The 14435-nt window shown below is 53.6% G+C and overlaps 1 protein-coding gene across 2 annotated transcripts in view; it reads left to right on the forward strand.

Moving 5' to 3' along the window:
• The window catches only part of PAX5 (paired box 5), a 182335-nt gene that overhangs the window by 37262 nt on the left and 130638 nt on the right, over positions 1-14435 (forward strand). The window contains exon 6 of one of the 2 annotated variants that reach the window (XM_055141679.1): positions 1329-1400. The exons of the other annotated variant lie outside the window; for it this stretch is intronic. Within the exon in view, the coding sequence (XP_054997654.1) occupies positions 1329-1400 (72 nt within the window). The remainder of the gene's footprint in view (positions 1-1328; positions 1401-14435) is intronic. 2 annotated transcript variants of the gene reach the window in all.

Raw genomic sequence — 14435 nt, forward strand, 5'->3', positions numbered from 1 at the left:
GTGGGTCCTTGTGTGGGCTGTGAGACGTAGCTGTGGCAAGTGCCTGGGAAGACCGACAAGGCAGAACTACTCCGTCCTAGGAGACTGTTCCCTTCTTGGCCCCCTGTACTTGGCAACAACCCAGCTGTCAGGACTCCTGAAGTGGGTGCTTCCTCCAGCCTAGCCCCGTGGCACAGACCCTGCCTGTGGACGCAGAGATCACGTTTGTCAGCATCTTCTCACAGTGAGACTGTGAGTCCTGCGGGTGGGAGCCGTGTCTGTAGTGTTCCCCATTGTCACCCTGGAGCTTGCACGGGTCTGGGGCATGTCACACTTCTCTACTGGGTTATATGCTTGAAGCCAATCCAGTCTGTGGGTGCGGGAGTCCTGTTGGTCCCATCTCCCCACAGCGACCTGACCCTCCATGGCCATTGTCGATCTCAGAGAAAAGGATCTCATGAGCCATTCTAGTGAGGGAGGAAGTGCTCACTCATGCCTCAGACACCTGGGCACGTGTACATTCATACTCACACACACACGTACACAGGCTCACAGTTGGCTCATGCACACACAGGCACATGTACACAGGCATATGTATATATATATATATATATACACACACACACACACACACACACACACATACACAGGCTCATGCACTGCATAGGCAGAGAAAGTCCTGCTGGGACCTGTCTCACATGTCCCCAGTGTGTATAGCTCATGACTCCAAACAGCTCCGAGACACACAGCTGTGACTCTTAGAGTGTCCGTGGTCTCTGTTACAGATCTATTAATACATTATTAATATGCATTAGTAATATAATTAATATATTAATAATATTTCCATTATGAATATATTGATACTGTACCACTGGTACTCTCATCATCCCCATTTCATTTTGATTTTGGGGTGGGGTCTTCTTCCAGTGGTGTTTAGAGGCTTCTCCCGACTCAGTGCTGGGGCCAGTCCTGTCAGTGCTCAGGGGACCCTGTGGTGCAGGGCTGGAATGCAGAGCTTGAGCTCCTTTGAGCTTATCATCTCTCCCCCACTTTTGGGGCGCCATTCAGCAGTGCTCAGGGATTACTCCTGGCTCTGTGCTCAGGGACCATGCCTGGTGGGGCTGGGAGGTGGGGTGGGGCGGGGAGGGGGATCCTCCAGGTTTTATGAAGACTCAGAGAGATTGTTGCCTCGGTGGCATTGTTGAGACTGGCACCCAGGATGTTGGCTCTTGAGTCCCAAGCCTTGCCCTCCCACTCCCCATTCCGTGTCACCACAGCAGGACACCACGGAAGCATCCCCAGCTCATTCCAACACAGGGCTTCAATTCCACTTTTTTTTTCTCTTCCAGTTCTGCTGTCCCCTTCGTCCTGCCAGGCTGAGCTCAGGGGGACCTTGGCTCAGAGCCTGCTTCAGTATTCAGGTATCCCAAGTGCAGCTGGCTGATGGATTGTGCGTGCGTGGATGCGTGGGTGCGTGTGTGCATGGACTTGCAACTCCTGCAGGGCAGCGAGCGTGGTGGGGACTGGACTTCAAGCACACAGTCCTTCCATTATCTAACTGTGTGAATGCTGAGAACCTGGCTTCCTTGCACTTCTGTTTCCTCGGCTCAAAAAGGGATAATATGTATTCCTGCTTTCCTGACAATTGAATCATTCCCCTTGTTCCCCCACCCCCCCGCCATGCTATTTTGTTCCTTATCTCGGGGGGCTTCCAGAGTGATGCTCAAAACTCCTAGTCTTTCTTGATTGAATGGGCTGGGGATGGGTGGGTGGGCCCCTAAAGGGTCCTGTTGCTTGGGGGGACCTGAGGTCCTGGGAATCCAAGTGGGGTTGGCCACATGCAAGGCCTGCATCTTAGCCCTGGTGCTGTCCCTAGCACAGGGGACGTGGCATGTTCTCAAACATCAGCTGTAATGTCCGTGATCAGATCAAAGTGTTTTTACCCAAAATTCAGAGTCGTGAAGAAGGGATTTCTCCCCTTGATGAGAATTTTTCTGATGTTCTAGTTCTTTTGTTTTCTAGCTCCATCTTTTTAAACGATGATTTTAGTTCTGTTGCTAAGTCTAATGATCGGATTATTCACACATCAGGATCCACAGGGGTAGAATTTAAGCTCCCGTGTCAGGAGCCAGTAATTCACATTGTAGTGGGGGTGGGGGGCAGTGGGCAGTGGAGAGAGTGGAGTGAGGCCAGACGGGGGGGAGCCTGGGTTCTCTGGGGCCCCTGTCTGACCCCATGCTTCCCGCGTGATTGCAGACAGATTCCTGCCTTCTGGGTCCCAGATTTGGAGGCGGTGAACCTGGACACCCTTCCAGATCCTGGGCCTCCCTCCTCCTCCCTGCTGTCTGCCGTCCCCCCTCCACCCCCCTCTCCCTTTCCTTTCTGTTGGAGACATAAATGCCAGCCTGCACCTTTGAATGGTACTTTTGTTCTGCTAACAACTCTGTTCTGAAAAGGAGGATTGGTCAGGTTTGTATCTTTTAAACGCTGCCACATTTGATCAGTTAAGAACCTGCATATCTCTCTCCCAAGACATAACCTTAAGGAGGTGGACAGAAGCAAGCCCACGTGGGGGTCTAGGGGATCAAGAGAGGGGAAAAAGTCTCTTTGGAGAGGGGGGTCTAATGTACAGTGTCCCCAGCAGGGGTGCGGGTGGAGTTCTGTCTTTCTCCGTTCTCCTATGTCCTTTGCATTGTCCAGCTCTTTCTGGAAGTAACGGCTGGCCAGGCTCTGAGCGGCCGGAGGGGACGGAGCTGAGTCTGCGGTGTGGGGCTTGTGTGTATGCTGGGCTCATGGCCCTGGATTGGGGCACGGGGGATTGTGGCCAACCACTCGGGGCCTCTTTTGCCTTATTGACAAAGAGGATGAATGCCATCCTCGAAGCCCAGTGCAAATTCACACAGAAGCTGTGTGAGCCAGTGTGTTGCCGTCCAGAAAGATGGCAGCAGATGAAGAGGGACCTTCTTGGCGGGGCCCTAGCCTTCCGGTGACCCAAGAAAATGCCTTGAACTTCTCCAAGGGTTGGTTTCCTGTTGGTAAAATGGGGGACCCAAACACTAGACTGTGTCTAGGGGGCTTTCAACACCTCTTACAGTTCTGGCTGAAAGTGGGTAGGAGGTAGGTTGATTCTTGGTCCTTTCACTTGCTAATTTCCCAACTAAACACGCAGGGCACCATCGGGAAGCCGAGGGCTTCTGAAGTTGGGGTTCCCTCTCTGAAATGAAGGGGCCGCTCCTTGGTGGGGGACCTAGGATCCTTGCTCTAAGACCTGGTCTCGCTTCTCATGCCCGAGAACGGGTAATAATAAGAAGAATAAAAATTAAATAATGCTAGTTAAAAGGAGAATATCGGCAACTGAAGTCGGTTGAGCAGATGAGACTATGCGCACTGACAACTCCCAGAGCCAGAAAAGGGTGAACATTGCCACCCCCGTAGATCCTGCGCGCTTTGTGTGCCAAGACCCACGACACAGTCGCCCTTGGCTCCTTCAAGCCCGCTGGGCCGGGGACGAAAGCCAAGCCCGAGCCGAGCGTCGCTCGCACCAGGAGTCACATCGTAAGAACCCCGAGGCTTTCCCGGGGTTTCCTCGGTGCCAGTCGAACCCCTCCGAGAGCCCCCGGGGCTGGGGGACGCACCCGCGCGGCCCCGTTGGCGCACCCGGCCCGGGCTCTGTGGCTCCGGGACGCGTCCTGCGCCCCCGCCGCGCGTAGGGCCATCGGTGCGGGGCGGTGGGATCTGGATTTCGGTGCGCAACAGGGAAGGAAAAAGAGCCGTGGACCCGCGTCAGAACATGGCGATTAAAAAAAGAAAAAAGAAAAAAGGCAAAAAAGGGCTGGGAACGCGCGGCGCCCTCGGGAAGGAGGCGGCCGGCCGGGCCTCCGCTAGGCATTTGCAATTTAATTGACATTTGGCGGCAGGAAGCCAATCAGTATAAGTCAATTGACGTTCGGAGATAAAACTAATCGGCGGCCCCGCGCTGCCCCCGCCCGCGCCGCCGCGCCGGGGTCCGGGCCCCGGCAGGTAATGGTGCTGGCGCGTGTCTCGGCCCGCGCGGGGGGCGGCCGGCGGCCCGCTGATTGCCGCGCAGCCCTGGGCGGCCGGAGAGGCCTGTAATGAATGACTTTATTTGCCGGGGCCCTGCTGAGAACAATTGAGTTTGTTATGGCAACAAAGATGCCAGCTTGCCGGGCCCCGGGGAGCGCGCGAGCACGGCGGCCGCCGCGGGAATGCGCGCTGCAGAGCAGACGGTACGCGCCCGGGCGAGGGGCGCAGGCCGCGGGGCACCGGCCCACCCGGTGGTGGTGGTGGTGGTGGGGTCGCTCTCGACCCTCGAGGGATGCCGCGTGCCGCCGCCACCCGAGCTAGCGGAGCAGGGGCCTGGCTGCGGGACGCGGGGGCAGGAAGTTGCTGCTGGCGTGGTCGTTGAGCTGGCCGGTCCAGTGACTTGGAGGGTGAGACCGTTGCTGCTTGTGGGGTGGGTTTCGGGGTGAGACTTTCTCTCTCTCTCTCTCTCTCTCTCTCTCTCTCTCTCTCTCTCTCTCTCTCTCTCTCACTTTCTCTCTCTCTCTCACACACACACTCTCTCTGTCTCTCCTTCCTCTTTGTCTCTGTCTCTTCTCTCTCTCTCTCTCTCTCTCTCTCTCTCTCTCTCTCTCTCTCTCTCTCTCTCTCATGCGACTGCTGCTGCTAGCCGGGCGGGTTCTTGCGGGGTGAGACACACATGCACACACTCCAGGGCTTGACAAATTCAGAGCTGGACTTCACCCCACGGGTATCTGTTGGCTTGCATACATAGACACAGACAGACAGACAGACAGACAGACACACACACACACACACACACACACACATACACACATACCCAGGACTCGACAAATTCAGGGTTGTACTTCACCCCACCGGTATCTGTCAGTCTTGTCTCTCCGAGCAACCCTGGCCCTGGAGTCACACCTGCCTTCCATCTCTTTATCAGTCTCCAGCTTTGTGACCTCCCACAGGAAGCCCTCCTGGCTTGCATAGAGAAGTGGGCCTCCAAGCCACTGCAGCCTCAGCAATGCCCTGGGAGCCCGGGCACCTACTGTGTACAGATTAATGACTGGAATTCCTTGAGTTGGCAAAGGCTTCTGTAAGCGTGAGGGGGGACTTTCTCTATTGCAGTCTGTAACTGTGATTAATCCTGCTGTCCCCCACCCCCTACCCTATGATAGTCTTATTCCCCCACCCCCCACCCCCGATGTAGGAACTGAGCTCAGTATTCAGGAACCAGCAGGCAGGGGGAGAGATGTCTCACTGGGGTGAGGGGTTGCTGGGATCCCAAGTTTGATCCCTGCCAATGCATGGTCCCTGAGCAACATCAGAATTGACCACCAGAAGTGACCCCCGAGCACAGAGCCAGGAGTAGCCCCTGAGCACTGCTGCATGTGGCCAAGAAAGCAAAAACAACAGCAAAAACAGAGAAAGGAAGAAAGAAAAGAAAGGAAAGGAAGAAAAGAGGAAAGAAGGAAAAAGAAGCAACGTGCTTGCCTGGTTGGAGGAGTTCCTGTGGCTAATTCTGTATAATTGCTGTGTGAGCTGTTTTTTTTTTTTTTTTTTTGTCTCCTCTGGGACTCAGTATTCTGATCTGTGAAATAGGGAAATAGGAGTGGGTAATCTCTGATAATTCACACCCAGTAGAGTGTGAATGTTGCACAGGGAGGGCTCTGGCTCCTTGGTCTTGACCAGTGCGGGGTGGGGGAACTCCTGCTCCAGGAGGCTGAGGGAGAGACCCGAGCCTCCCCGTGTGACAGGCATTCTCTCTGGCCACCGCGCGGTACTGTGGCTGCTTCCCTCTGGCAGAAGGGAAAGATGGCCCAGCGCCCTGCCCCACGAGTGTTGAGCTGCACGTTGGCGTCAGGCCCGAGCAGCCAGGTCTCAGAGCCTGGCCTGTAAGCACTCTGCCGGGGGCAGGGGAAGCGTCAGCCCCTGGGGCTCCTCTCCCTTCCTAAGCCTCACCCCCTTCTGGGTCCCTCACCCCTGCTCTCTGAGCTGGGGGCTGCTGCCCTGTGCACTTTTGTCAGCCTGGTGGAGCATGGATATTGCAAGGTGTCTTTCCTCCTCCAGTCTCAACCTCTTTCTTCCTGCCCTGCCCTGCCCTGCCTGGCACTGCCCTTCTTTGCCCTTCTCTTCCTTTTCCTTCCCCTCCTCTTTCTTTCCCTCCCTCTCTCCTGTGGTCCTTCATTCCCTCCCTCCTTTCCTCCCTCCCTCCTACTCTGTCTTGGTACTTATCTCCCTCCCTCCTTCCTTTTTCCCTTCCTTTTTTTCTCTTCCTTCCTTCCTTCCTTCCTTCCTTCCTTCCTTCCTTCCTTCCTTCCTTCCTTCCTTCCTTCCTTCCTCCCTCCCTCCCTCCCTCCCTCCCTCCCTCGCTCCCCCAACAGTGTATGATTCCCCTGCTGCCTCAGCCCCCCACCCCACACCACTTTCTTTCCCTTGTCAAGGACACCTGAGTGGAGGCCCCAGGGGGAAGGGAGCAGCTTGGGGATCTGGGACTCTGCCAGGTTATTGCATCTGAGAAATGGGCTTCTAAAAAGGGTAGAGTAGATCCAGACGCTGGATTTTAGGAGCAATCTCACTGTTCATGGTTGAGAACATCCATGTTTTTTTGTTTTTTTGTTTTTAATTTTGGGGAGGCATCACACCTGGTGCACTCCGGCTATTCCAGGCTCAGTGTTTGCTTCAGGACATGCAAAATAAAACAGAGAAACCACAAAGCCTTTAAATCCTGACACCTCAGTATCTCCTCTTCAAAATGGTTCTTTTCGTTCATTTTTGTTTGTTTGTTTGTTTGTTTGTTTGTTTTTGAACAACACCTGGCTGTGGCCCAGGGCTTCCGGATCAGGCTCTGCCCTTCTAGGCGGGATCACTCCTAGCAGGGCTCAGGGGACTGAATCCTGCTCAGCCCTGTGGAAGGCAAACACTCTACTCGGAGTGTTTCTCACTGGCTCCCCAAATAAATACTTTGTAGTATTTCCCCTGCTATCCTAAGATGAAACTTAAGAGACATTGTAACCAACTACATTTTTTATTTGTTTGTTTGTGTTTAGTGTTTGGAGCTGTGCCCAGCTGTGCTCGAGGGCACTTGGCGCTCTCTCAGGGATCATTCCTAGTGGGGCTTAGGGAACCATATGGGGTGCCAGGGATTAAATTCAGTCCTGCGCCAGTGCCTACCTGCAGTACTGTCTCTCCAGCCCAAATCTACTGCTTTGTTGCTGCCACCAGATCTCCCAAGAGGGAGCTCAGACCCTGGGTTCCAGTGGATCCCGGTAAGAGTGACCAGGTCAGAGGAGACTTGGAAACTTGTGGCAGGTAGGTCACGGGCTATGTGATGGCCTTTAGCAGTAGGGAGGGACCTTCCAGCTCAGGCCAGCAACGGGGAAGGATTGTCACTTTTTGTTTTTTGAAAATATAATTAATGTAATTAAAATTAGTAAGATGCCCGGACTAACACAAAAGGGAAAGAGAAGTAGAATCATAGACTCGTTATCCGGTAGTGTATTTTGCCATGCAAAGGCTTCAACACGACTACACAAAAAGATAATCACGTGGCCAGTTGCTCACTTTTAGTAGTGGATCCCCATGAATGTGGGGCTGTGAATGTGGACAGCTGGTGTTTTTTTGTTTTGGCAATACTAATGCCTATGGTGGGATGGAGCTGTCAGCAAACGGATTTGGTGAAATTATGAACAAGCCTTGATAAAATTCCGACCAAGGAAGAGCACGATCTTACTTCCGTTTCTGTGACGGCAGGACTCTTGGAAAGGTCCGTAAATGAAAGCACCTCGATTGTGTAGATAAGTGAAATGGAGTTAGGCTCATGGCTTGAATTCTTATAAAGCCAGTTTCCGGCAGCCTAAATGAACAGTGGGTCATTCCCCAGTTGCTTGGGGCCTGGACGGTCCCTTCCTGTTGCTGGCCTGGACTGGGGGCTCCTTCTCTACTGTTAAAGGCCATCACTTGCCCCGTGACATACCTACCACATCTCCTAAACCTCCTCCGACCTGTCACTCTTAGGGAGACCCGTTGGAACCATCGGGCTCTGCTCTGAGCTCCCTCTGGGAGGTTTGGTGACGGTTACAGGGCAAATCTGTGCTTACACTGCACACCTGCTGTGCCTGCCCCAGGGCTCAGACTCCTGGAAGCAGAGCCCGGTGCCTCTCTGCGCTCAGGGCTCACTCCAGGTTCTGTGCTAGGGATCTCTCCTGACTTTGTGCTAGGGATCACTCCTGGCTCTGTGCTAGGGATCACTCCTGAATCTGTGCCAGGGATCACTCCTGGCTCTGTGCTAGGGATCACTCCTGGCTCCCAGCACTCAGAGATCACTTCTATCTCTGCACTTCGGGATCATTCCTGACTCTGTGCTAGGGGTCACTCCTAACTCTTTGCTAGGGATCAATCCTAACTCTTTGCTAGGGATCACTCTTGGGGTTGCTCAAAGATCACTCCTAGCTTTGTGCTCAGGGATCACTCCTGCCTCTGTGATAGGGATCACTCCTGCTCTGCGCTAGGGGTCACTCTTGTCATTGCTCAGGGGACCATATGCGGTGCTAGGGATCGAACCTGGGCCTAGAGCTTGCATCAAGGCCATCATGCTACCCTCCGTAGTGTCTCTTGGTCCCCCTGATAAGTATCTGGGGTTATGAAGACTCTGCGACTCAGCCCAGGGGCTCAGTGGCTGAGCAGGTCTTCACTCACCTCTTAGGTCTAGACCACCCTCTACCTTCTTCTTCAGCCCCCCAAATGCAAACTCTGCCCATCCTGTCTCCTTCTAGGAGACATTCCCTGTCCACTGCACCTTCCATGCTACAGCAGGCAGGATCCGCCCGTCTCTAGCACACACGATCACCTCTTTGGGGGCTCTATATCACTGTCATCCCGTTGCTCATCGATTTGCTTGAGCGGGCACCAGTAACGTCTCCATTGTGAGACTTGTTACTATTTTTGGCATACCCAATACACCACGGATAGCTTGCCAGGCTCTACCGTGCAGGTAAGATACTCTTTGTAGCTTGTAGAGGGGCGGAGGGATTGAACCCAGGTTCAATTTTTTAAAATTTTTATTAATTTTTTTTAAATAATGTAGGAATACTGCTATTTGTTCAGCCATTGATTAAGCTGATTGAATGGGCATGAACTCCACATTACTTTTTAATTTTTTAAAAATTGTATCACCGTGAGATAAAGTTCATGGCTTTCATGTTTGAGATAAAGCCATACTATGATGGAAAACCCATTCCCTCCACCAGTGCACGTTTTCCACCACTCACATCCCAGTCCTCATCCTGCCGCCATGGCAGACAATTTCTTTGGGAGCTCATTTACAGTAGTTTTCTGCCCAGGAATGGACTCCCTTGAGGGCCAACACTGGGCTCCTTTCCTGGGCTCTGACTGGAGCCCGAGCAACAGACTTGAACGAGTGCTCGTGCCAGAGACAGCAGCCAGTCCCGCTGGCCCTCGCCCCCTCGCCGCACACATCGTGTCCTTCCCTGCCCCACTTCCTGTCCTGTGGAGGATGCGAGCTGCTCTGCAGAGCGCACGGACCTGGGAATCTGCATGCTTGGACCCCGGGCTGTCAGCTGAGCGTGATGAATGGCCCCCTGGTGCAGAGAAGATGAGTAAGATCCTGTGGCTGACCAGCGGCCGGGGCGGTCCCGGTGCTCAGGACTCCACCATCTTTGTCCCCGGGGTCCTGCCCCAGTGCTGTGCCAGGCTGGCAGCCCCCTTTGTTTTGCCTTGTGGTGCCTCGGCTCCAGCTCTCATGCCCCAGGCTAGGCAGAGAAGGGGGGTCAGGAAGGGGAGTCCTCTTTCCCCCCTAGCAGGCCCCCTGGGAGCACCTGTCTCCTTTGTACTTGGTTTTATTTTGGGGTGTTGCTTTCAATAAAATGCCCTTTAATGGTGTGTGTGTGTGTGTGTGTGTGTGTGTGTGTGTGTGTGTGTATTCCCACACTTTGCTCAGGCGACTTGGGGACCCCGCCTGACACTTCTTGGCCGGGGTTCACTGGGTGGGTCTGAGGTGGTGGTCTGCTCACATCTGTGATGCGGAAGCCCCCTCCAGGGCCACACCTGGGAATAAGTGTGGCGGGGCATGTGGTGCTGTGATCAAAACAAGGTGGGGTGTTTGAGTACACCCTTAGCCCTGTACTCTCTGCCGGAACCGGAAATGTCCATTTTCATCTACCCACAAGTACTTCTTGTGGACCCTGCTGGGTACCAGGCATTGCTCTGGGTGCTGGGGCAGAGTAGGGAACCAGGGAACCTGCAAAACTCTCTGCTCTCATGAGCCCTTCTATTGAGGAGAGCAAGAAAAAAAAAACTGGCAGGGAAACAAACCCACTTGGCCAAGTGGGAAACAAACCCACTCCAGCAAAGCTGGGAGAGAGAGAGTATGACGTGAGGGGCAAGGCTGCTGATTTGGGGGCCACAGTCAATGTGGACGAGAGATATCTGAAGCACTCAAGGTGGGAGGAGGGGGGCCAGGTCTCTGTAGAATGTTTGAAGGAAGGGAGGATGCAGGGGAGAACACGGCCGGGGAGTGGGGGGCTTGGTTGAGGGACCAGCGAAGGCCACTGTGACAGAGGGAGGAAGTGAGGGGAGGGGAGTCGGATCAGCAAGGCCGGTGGGCATCAGCACTTGAGCCCTCAGGGGATGGTGACCCAGAATCTCCGACAGGACTTGGAGCCCTGACACCAGAGTCTCTCATCCAGCAGACCTGGCCGCCGCCTCCTCCCCTGCGCCTGCCCCGGATCCTTCTGTCCCCAGCTACCTTGAGTGGGGCAGGGGGTGTCCGTGCTTCCTCGCCTTCACGGGCTCGGCACCTCAGTGAGGTCAGACCCTCGGCTCCCACCCCTGTGCCTGGGCTGTGCAGGGGATGAGTCGTGAGTGGACCTATATCGTCATACAGCGCCCCCCAGCCCGGTTAAGAGCACAGAAGGGAATACGGGGTCCAGGAAGGGGACTCCTGGAAGGTGCACTGTGGTTTTCGTGGGGACAAGAGGGAGCAGGCTGCAGTTTGAGGATCGAGAAATCCCACCCACCCCCTTCCCTCTCTCAACAACCCCCTCCTCAGGGCAGCCGGGCCTCTGGCCTCAGCAATGGCTCCCCCCAGAGGCGCCGGCTTTATTTATTGCTTCTCCCCAGCGCCCCGCGGGCAGAGGAAAGTCCATTAGTGTGTTTGCGGACTGCGTCCCCCGCTCCAAGCAGATGCGAGGCTTATTTGCAAACTGTCATTGCCCTGACCTCCTCCAGAGACCCGCATGCTGCGCTCAGCCTTGTGTCCCCACGAGCCGCCTCCCCCAGGCAGACAGCCGGGCCCAGCCCCTGCGCCCTGATTTCCCAAAGCGGCAGTGTCTTGGCTTGCAGTTGGGAAAATTAAATTAAATGCCACGAAGGAACCGGAACGGCACGTCAGGCCAGGTTGACAGCAGAGGATGAAGTTCTCTCTGTTGTTGATGGGGTCTCATTGGAGTGGCGTGAATGAGGGAGGTGCTGAGGCAAAGCACAGAGTCCCCCGCCGAGGACTGGATCTGGGTTCGAGTCCCGGTCAGGCCGCCGAGGGTCTGGGCTGGTGGTGACTTGGGGCAATAGCTTTATTTCTACTCCGGACCTTTTCTTAACCTTCCCCAGAGGTGGCAGAGACCACCTCTCCTAATCTTTCATGATCTGTTGGAGGAGGGTTCCTTTATCCAAGGAGGCAGAGGCTGAGCTCCATCATCCCTCCTCATCCTCTTCTCTCCCCCCTCCTCCCCCCTCCGCAAACAGCCAGTTGTTCTGAAATTGCCTGGGGGATGAGGAGTTGTCAGTGGCACCAGGCTCCGGGGCCCCGGAGTGCCGACACATCAGGGCCTCATAGCATCACTGGGTTGGGGCAAATGGCCTGAGTATCTCCTCTCTGTGCCTGGCTCCTACCAGATTGAAGGGAGGCTCCTAATATCTTATCCGCCTTCTGAAATTGTTTTGCGAGTCAGAGAAGCTGAATGAAACGGAAACGTCAGGGCTGGAGTGATAGAACAGCAGGGAGGGCCCTTTCCTTGCACATGGCCGACATGGGTTCGATCCCCAACACCCCATACAGTTCTCTGAGTTTGACCAGGAGTGACTCCTGAGCACTGCTGGGTGTGGCCCCGAAACCAAACCCCCCAAATCCAGAAACAAACAAACAAAGAAAGTGAAATGTCAGTGGGAAGTCCCCATGTGAGGAGAGCGAATTCCTGTTGTTGGCGTTTCCGTTCCCAGTTGTCTCATCCCGTGCAGGTGGCACGTGCGAGAATATACCTCTGCTGAGCACAGAACCCCAGCCCGGTGTGGCTCTGCAGAAAGGAGCAGCGGTGGCGGGTCTGTTCAGAATGAAGGACCCACACTCCCACCCCCTCCATCTCTGCGCACTCTGATTCCACTCCGTCACAAATCCACCACAGCCAGGCCTGTGTGGGGTGAAAACACACTGCAGACAGACACAAAAGCCTCTCGAGGGCTTTTCAGCCGGGACAGGGGATGCCATACGTGGGTAGACAGAGGCTGATCTCTGTATATCCAAGAGAAGTCGAGCCAGTCCGAGTATGTCTAACAGGTCAAGCTCTGGAATGAAGAAGCAATAAGCCAGTGAAATGGTACTATCACCGAAACATGATTGATCAATTGAATTCTATCAGAGAGAGTGGACAGTGAGATTAACTCAGGCCTGATAGGTTCAATGAGTTAAAGCATGATGTTCATTTCAGCTTCATTTCACCAGTCTTTGCTTGTGAAATTGGTCAATCAATAGAGGTTGAAGATCATATATATATATCTATATATATATATCTATATCGGGGACCATCTTATGGGGAATATAATCTCAGTGGTTGGCTCCGGGCTGGGGCCGTCTGTCTTAGGTAATGGAGACAGAACAGGGACTCCATCAGCCCCATCGAAATGGCCTGATATCTTCTCCAAATGAAAAGTATTTTTGGATCTCTGATGATTTATCTTTCTTTCTTTTTTTTTCTCCCTCTCACTCTGATCTATGACAAAACCCATACCCATCTTGGAGAAATATAGTCATTTCTCCTGAAAACATTTGTGCAGTGATCAGATGGATACACTTCAAAATATAAACCTTCTTTTTTAGTTATATTGTTCTTGGGAGGAAAAAAAAATCAAGACAGTCATTTCAAAACTCAAATGGGGGGATAATGCAAAGATATCAGAGTAAATACGATTTTTAGACCCTTTTATTTGTTTATTTCTACGCAGCGGGGGGATGGGAGGGCAGACTGCTGTGTGCATGAAAGCCAGGAATAAAAAAAAAAAAAGGGGGATTTCTGCTTAAGCCTGCTTGCAGGTATAATTAAAACGAACCCTTTAGCATTCTTTGATCTCATTTAAAAGCACAAGCCACAGAAACAAATCACCCTTTTGCTCCTAGTAATATTTCATTTGCCTTGGAATATTTTCACCATGGTGCACGTTCTTCCTCGTTAGTGTGTGCACCTCTCCGTAAGGTGAGTAATTAGGTGCTACCGGGCAAAGTAATGGACTCGGACAGTGCCGATTAGAGAGGACACACTTGTCCTCTGGCAGCGCAGGAGGTATTGCTCCTTCCAGCTTCCCTTTGTGAGGTCATCTCGATGGGTTTAAGCACAAAGAAATCCCATCTCTATATGCCAGCACCAAGGGTGCCAGTCCTGTCTGTGCATGTCTGAACTTCCAGGAGAGGTTAGTTCTGGTGAGAGAGAAATGCCTCTGAGCAGCCGGACAGAGGAGACAGTGTCACAGGCTGCGCCCCTGGAGTGTCCCAGTTTGTCCCTTCTGTAGCATTGTAGCACTGTCGTCCCGTTGTTCATCGATTTGCTCAAGCGGGCACCAGTAACATCTCCATTGTGAGACTTGTTGTTACTGTTTTTGGCATATCGAATACGCCACGGGTAGCTTGCCAGGCTCTGCCGTGCAGGCGGGATACTCTTGGTAGCCTGCCGGACTCTCGGAGAGGGATGGAGGAATCGGACCCGGCTTGGCCGAGTGCAAGGCAAACACCCTACCCGCTGTGTTATTGCTCCAGTCCTAATCCTGCTAGAGAGCTGATCCCTCGGCTCCGGGCTTGCTTGAGCCCCCACACCTTTGTCTGTGCTGTTCGTGCTGGTTGGAATGCATTTCCCCATGTTCCCCTCTTCCTAAATCTTCTGCTCATCTGTTAAGACTTGGATTTCATCCCCCCACACCCCCATCTACCCCTCCCAGTCCCACCAGTTCTACACAGAACTAGTGTGGTTCTGGTTCTATACAGAGCTACTTCCCTGCACACAGTTCTAGTGCTACACAGTTTAGTATAGAACAGACGCAGAGTAGAGTCAGGTGACTTGGGTTTGGGGTTCCTCCATCTCTTAAGCTATGTGAGCTTGAGCAAGTGATGCACCTTCCCCCGACTCAATGTCTACATTAGTGAAGGG

This window comes from Sorex araneus, chromosome 1 (genome assembly GCF_027595985.1).
Source record: "Sorex araneus isolate mSorAra2 chromosome 1, mSorAra2.pri, whole genome shotgun sequence".
In the NCBI taxonomy this organism is placed as follows: Eukaryota; Metazoa; Chordata; class Mammalia; order Eulipotyphla; family Soricidae; genus Sorex; species Sorex araneus.